The sequence below is a fragment of the Cydia pomonella genome, chromosome 5 (assembly GCF_033807575.1).
Source record: "Cydia pomonella isolate Wapato2018A chromosome 5, ilCydPomo1, whole genome shotgun sequence".
NCBI classification, from domain to species: Eukaryota; Metazoa; Arthropoda; class Insecta; order Lepidoptera; family Tortricidae; genus Cydia; species Cydia pomonella.
The window spans coordinates 1,150,100-1,155,925 of NC_084707.1; the positions used below are offsets into that span (position 1 = coordinate 1,150,100).

General features: G+C 39.6%; 1 protein-coding gene across 1 annotated transcript; it reads left to right on the top strand.

The window, feature by feature from the left end:
* Positions 1-392: 392 nt before the first annotated feature.
* On the top strand, positions 393-4,364 carry LOC133518361 (uncharacterized). Its single transcript, XM_061852035.1, has 3 exons — positions 393-689; positions 1,011-1,093; positions 2,361-4,364. Exons 1-3 carry the CDS (start codon positions 575-577, stop codon positions 2,529-2,531), a joined length of 369 nt encoding a protein of 122 aa, XP_061708019.1. The 5' UTR covers positions 393-574; the 3' UTR covers positions 2,532-4,364.
* Positions 4,365-5,826: the final 1,462 nt, after the last annotated feature.

Genomic DNA, 5,826 nt, shown 5'->3' on the forward strand with positions numbered 1-5,826 from the left:
TGCTTGTACTCATTATACATTATATTAATACAATACTTGATTTGGAACCTTCAATTATTTTCAATTCTTTATGATCCGGCTCTCTATAGATGAACCGATTAAGTTTGTTCTCTAGTTGATATCATCGGCGAAACGAAAAGCCACAGACTTCGCTGGTTCGGCCATTTACTGAGGATGGGTGAGGATCGGGGTGTTAAGAGAGCTTATTTGGGACGACCGACTGGTCGCCGTCCAGTGGGTCGGCCCAGATACCGCTGGAGCGACAGTGTACAGGCGGATCTGTGCCAACTCAAAGCCGATAACTGGCAGGGAGTGGCACAGGATCGGGACAGGTGGCGTTCTCTCGTTTTAGAGGCCAAGACCCTCTTTGGATCAATGCGCCACAATAGTTAGTTAGTTGGTATTACGGGCAACAGATAATTGAAAATAATCAACATTCACATCACACTATTTTCTATGATGTTTACATTCATTGTTGACTACCAAATAATCGAATGACGCTTAATCTACAACAAAATGAATGACACAATACATAGGTCTTTATAAAGACGACAGTCGTTAGTAAAGTACAGACATGTTTGTGCTCGTGTGTTTGTTGTCGCTCGGAGTCGGCGTGACGCCGTCGCCTACGTCGGATTATCAACATATGCAGTGTGGCTACCACGGTTATTGTCATACGGAGGCTAAAGGTTAACTTAATACCACCAGTTTTTTATCATTTTTTAATCATTTCCATGTCCTTAACTTGAAGGCTATTAAAGTAAGGATGCTATGCACGAAATATTTCGGACATTTAAACGCTAATTTCTATCTCAGGCGCATAAATATATTGCTGCCCCGCTTGCACAACATTGACTGGGGTGGATAGCTATGGTCGTTCGATAAGGATAGAAAATGGCGGATCAATTTAAGAAATTATTTGTGCTTAGCGTCTTTAACAGTTGTTGTTAAAACTATCATGGAGTTAATAAAATATAATCTTAGTATTTGTAATCATATTCCTGCTATAGGTGTCATTACCAAAAGTTCGCTGCGATTGCCAGATATCGAGATCCCTCCAGAAGTTGCGGAGTTCAAATTCATCATCCCGGATGTAAGTAAAAAAATCTATTAATTTATTGCAAAATATACAAAAGTTCACCACAATTTTTGCACGAACCAACACGCATAAAAAATTAGAACACGTTATAAAAATAATTACTTAGTAGATAACAAAAATAAAACTTGGTCAATGAAAACATGCTAATGCAAATTAATCTTTTTAAGACAAATATTCTTATAGGGAATGAAATAAGTATAATTTATTTTCAGGAACATAAAATGATCAATTTTCTTTTAGTACATTTAAGTGCACTTTTATTACCTTCCAGCAACACCCACATCTGGGCACTACACTCTACTTATTGTACAAGAGAGCTTGAACTCACGCTAGAAAAATACTAATATATTTTACAATTGAATTTCGTTCTATGTCTAGTACATTCCTTAATTCAACCCATGTAGGCCTGATCCAGAAAGTTAAGCTTTGTGTAACAAATTATCAAATTTACAGAGGTATATATTGTATATTTTGGTCGATATTACGTGGCCAGATCATAGAAATTGATCATTTCATGAAATGCCATTTCAGAATTAATCACTTCATGGTACAGTTAGGTTACGTTTGATTTTTCGTGGTGTGGCCAACCAATGATTTCAGGAAATGATTTCCGCATCGTGAAATGTTCAATTCTAAGATCTGGTCACGGCTTATATAAACTAGTGTTTATATATTTAGCTAAATTTTATATTTCAAAAATTAGCTCCATAATTAGTAACCCACATGAATTTGATTGTTTATACCGATTACTCTCTAAATATGTCACAAAATTTGTATCTAGACCAAGCACACGTCTCGGTTTTTTAAGGCTGTTACTGCACACGGTGTCCGTGACCGATAATCTTTTCTACGTTATAATTAAAGAAATAGTAAAAAAAAACCATACAGTATTAATAATAAGTACACTTAAGCTATGTTAGTAGCGTACAGACCAAATAAATAATAAATAACAATAATAATAATTTTAGGTTAAATATCTGCCACTCTTTGGAACACCCGGTACTTGCGCATGCGTTCGCACCCAGTGTCCCAGAATGGGGCAGTCCGTCTTATGACCCTCAGGATTATGTTGTGGCTCCCGCGCACTCTGCACATGAGTGATGGGATACGATTACGAATCACCACGCCGAACCCCTCTGTGTGCGCGTACGCAAACATTGATGAGGCGCTGCAGTAGCGCAGAAGCCCCAACAAAACTCTGAAGGCACAATAGTTAACAAACAGTAAAACATATTGTTGTTGAAAAAACCTTCCGTTACAGAGATGCGCAGAATGGGGTCGCGACCTAGCCGGCTGTGTCGTCCACGTGTGCGATTCAGACGCCACGCCGACGCTGACTGTAAGTGAGAACGCCATCGGCGTCGCCAAAGTGCTGCGTCCCGGCATGCTGGCCAACCCCGCTTATGTCTACATGAATCAATACTGCATCTGATCAGTACCTGCGCTACAAGGATGTCTTAAAACGCCACCTTTCGGCCACCGGCATATCATGCGAGTCGTGGAAGGAACTTGCATCTCGGAGATCGGACTGGCGAACTGCTGTCAACACAGGTCTTGGTAACTTCGAGCACACCCAACTTGAAGATCTTGACGCCAAACGCCAGGTCCGAAAAACTCGTCCCAAGCCCTCGTACCATTACACATACAACTGTGGGCACCTTTACTGTGTTTCGTGTTGCCGGACTTTCGAAACAAATTTTTGATTCGAAAACCACGTCCGCGCCCATGCACGTAATAGTTAAGACCTTTTTATTTGTCAGGATGTTGCTGTCGACGGATACGTCTGGGAGGACATCATCATCATCATGATCATATAAACCACTAGGACCTTTAAAGGGTTTTAGGCTACTGTTATGTTTGCTTTAATTATTTTTTTTTTACTTTAAGTCGTTGTACAAAATATAAGTGTATGAGATTAGATTTAATTAGAATACAGAAAACTGTTTTTTTTATGTCATTTTAATCAGCTTTGCAAGGTATTTCTCATTATACTGCAATTTCCATACGGCCACGGACTAGACTGTCCCGACTAGACCGGGCTGGACTTAACTAGACATTTGATTGAGCACAATTTATGAATCACCTGAAGACCCATAGTGTTCTTCTCTCACTCTCTCTGAACGTTAGCGAGAGCGAGATGGATGTGTTTGCTCGGGACCGCAAAATATCATGGAAAAAGTGAATAAAAGTTCCCACAAAAATAAAATTGCGCATTTTTAGAAGCAATTTTCATATTTTTAACTTTAGTGCATAAATTGTTACTATTATTAAAGTGCGTTTTAGACCTATGTTCGTGATTTTTATTCTATGGAGTGAAAGTCAAAAGATCTGGATTCGAAACAATGAAAAAATCCTCAAGATTGCTTATTTTTTTGGCAACCGTATTGTGACATTTGTGACCTAAAAAAGTGGTACGATTTTTCAAAAACTTCGCTCTCTGAGGCTTAATTTGCCGCTCTTCACACCGGTTGTGAGGTGACACTGGACATTTCGGGCGCTCTCGGCTCCAATCGAAATAAACGTAAGTGACTCACCTTAGAAGGGCCCAGGTCCGGGCCGAGGAATCCGACACTCCGTTTTCTATAGAAAGCACCATGTGCTCATCGGTCATCTGTTATAGAAAATGAAGTGTCGATTGCCTCGGCCCCGTACCCGGGCCGTTTTAGCGTGAGTCATCCTAAAGTCAACATTGGCGTTTCGCAATCTTCAAATAAGCTTAACCGATGGAGAAAGAAATTAAATGGTAGGTTTTGCAAGAAGTTGTGTCTGGCAGTCAATTTATTTGTTAATAAATTATCCGATACTTTACTCAGACTGTGAAACAGAATCTAATTGTTGAAATATGCTATTTTATTTAACTTATTATTTTTTTTATTTAAGCTACTGATGATTTTATGACGTAGAGAAAGATTATAATAATTTAGAATCTTAAGTGTAACTAACGAGTTTCATAATTTTGGGGAGTTTCAGCAGTCCTAAAACAAGAAAGAAATTACATTTATTTTCATACAACATACCCAGTTGGTTACTTACTGCTTACTGGTTGGTTGGTTGGTTATTCTGTTACTGCAATAATCTTTATCCACATAAAATATACGAACAAAAGTTGAATAAAGTATATATTAAAATAAAGTACACAAAATCAGGAATTACATTTGACAATATCATTCAAAATGGCCTCCTCTGGCCTTGACACAGGCCCTCAAACGACGAGGCCAGTCATCAATAGCGGCACGCACGATTATCATGTCTAATTCCGTCACTGTCTTATGGCTCCTCTACATGATGGCCCAGCGTAGGCCAGTCCTAGGGACGCATTTATGCGTTAGAGGGAGCAAGTGATATTGCTATCTCATTTCACCGCATAGCTGCGTCCCTTGGACTGGCCTACGCTGGGCCATCGTGTAGAGGAGCCCTTAACTATGGCCCACTTCAAGGAGTCAAGATTTGTGTGGGGTTTAGCACAGGCTTTCTCCTCAATAACCTGCCATATGGCATAATCCAGAGGGTTAAGGTCCAGGCTGGAGGACGGCCAGTCTTCGTGGGCAATAAAGTCAATTTTGTTCCTTCGAAACCAGGCTTGAGTTGTTTTTGCCTTATGTGCAGGAGCTGAGTCCTGTTGAAAGACCCATGGCTGGTTTTGAAATAGGAAGTCCAAGGTCTTCATTGATAACTTTTTTTAGGGAGCTTCTCTTCACAGACATCTGTATTGCCAACAACTTTTGCTTCCGGGCGGGGTTTCTTGCAGTTCTCGCCTTCACTGCCTTTATTAGAGCTGGGGTCCGAACGGTGGTGCGTGGTCAACCAGACCTCTTGCGGTCATCGAAGCTCTAAGTACTATTGTATCTATTAATTGTGCGATAAACAAACTATTTGTTGATTTTTAGGTTTTCAAGCAACTTCAAAATCATGTTTGGCAGGTGCCCACATTTGTGCAACGCAATTACTGCGATACGATTCTCTTTTAGGTCCCAATTCATAATAGATACGACGAGATAAGCGTTATGTGTGGTATATAATTATAGCTCACAAATCCACCAGATTGTCATTTTTTATTTGTTCGGTAGCATTTGTTTTAACGGAAATAAAGAGGTTGCAAATCGAGTAACAGAACTTAGTAACCAAGTAGGTACATACATTACAACATTTACATTTATTTCAAGTACGAGTAAGTAGTGCGACTTTAAAAACGCAAACAAATTTTTTAATACAAATAATTTAATGTGTTCCCAAAGTTGATCAAAAAAAACATAAGTTATGCATTTTTTCAAGCTGCGCAAAGCAATGAGCAAAATGCAATGTGGAACGCTTGTTCGCTTATAAGTAGGAGTAACATTTTGTGTGGCAAAATTCACGTTTGATGAATAAGTTCGGATAGATTCCGGAACGCCACGGGGCTAGTTTGTGTAGACTGAATTTGTTCGTTACAACTGGCACGAGTTAATTAGTTTTGACATTAATTAGATTTAGAGGAAGAACAGCATTCAAATCACGAAACATTATCAACACTGCAGTGCAGGTAGCATCATTATTAGTATATCTACCTAAGTACGAGCGACATGCATTCAATGTTAGTAAAATTAATATCATATTGACATCAAAAAAGTGTGTGTGCGTGCGTCCTTGAGTGTGTGCGTATGTGCGTGCGTGAAAGCGTGCGTGCGTGCGTGAAAGCGTGCGTGCGTGCGTACGTGCATGCGTGCGTGAATGTGTATGTCAGCTACGAC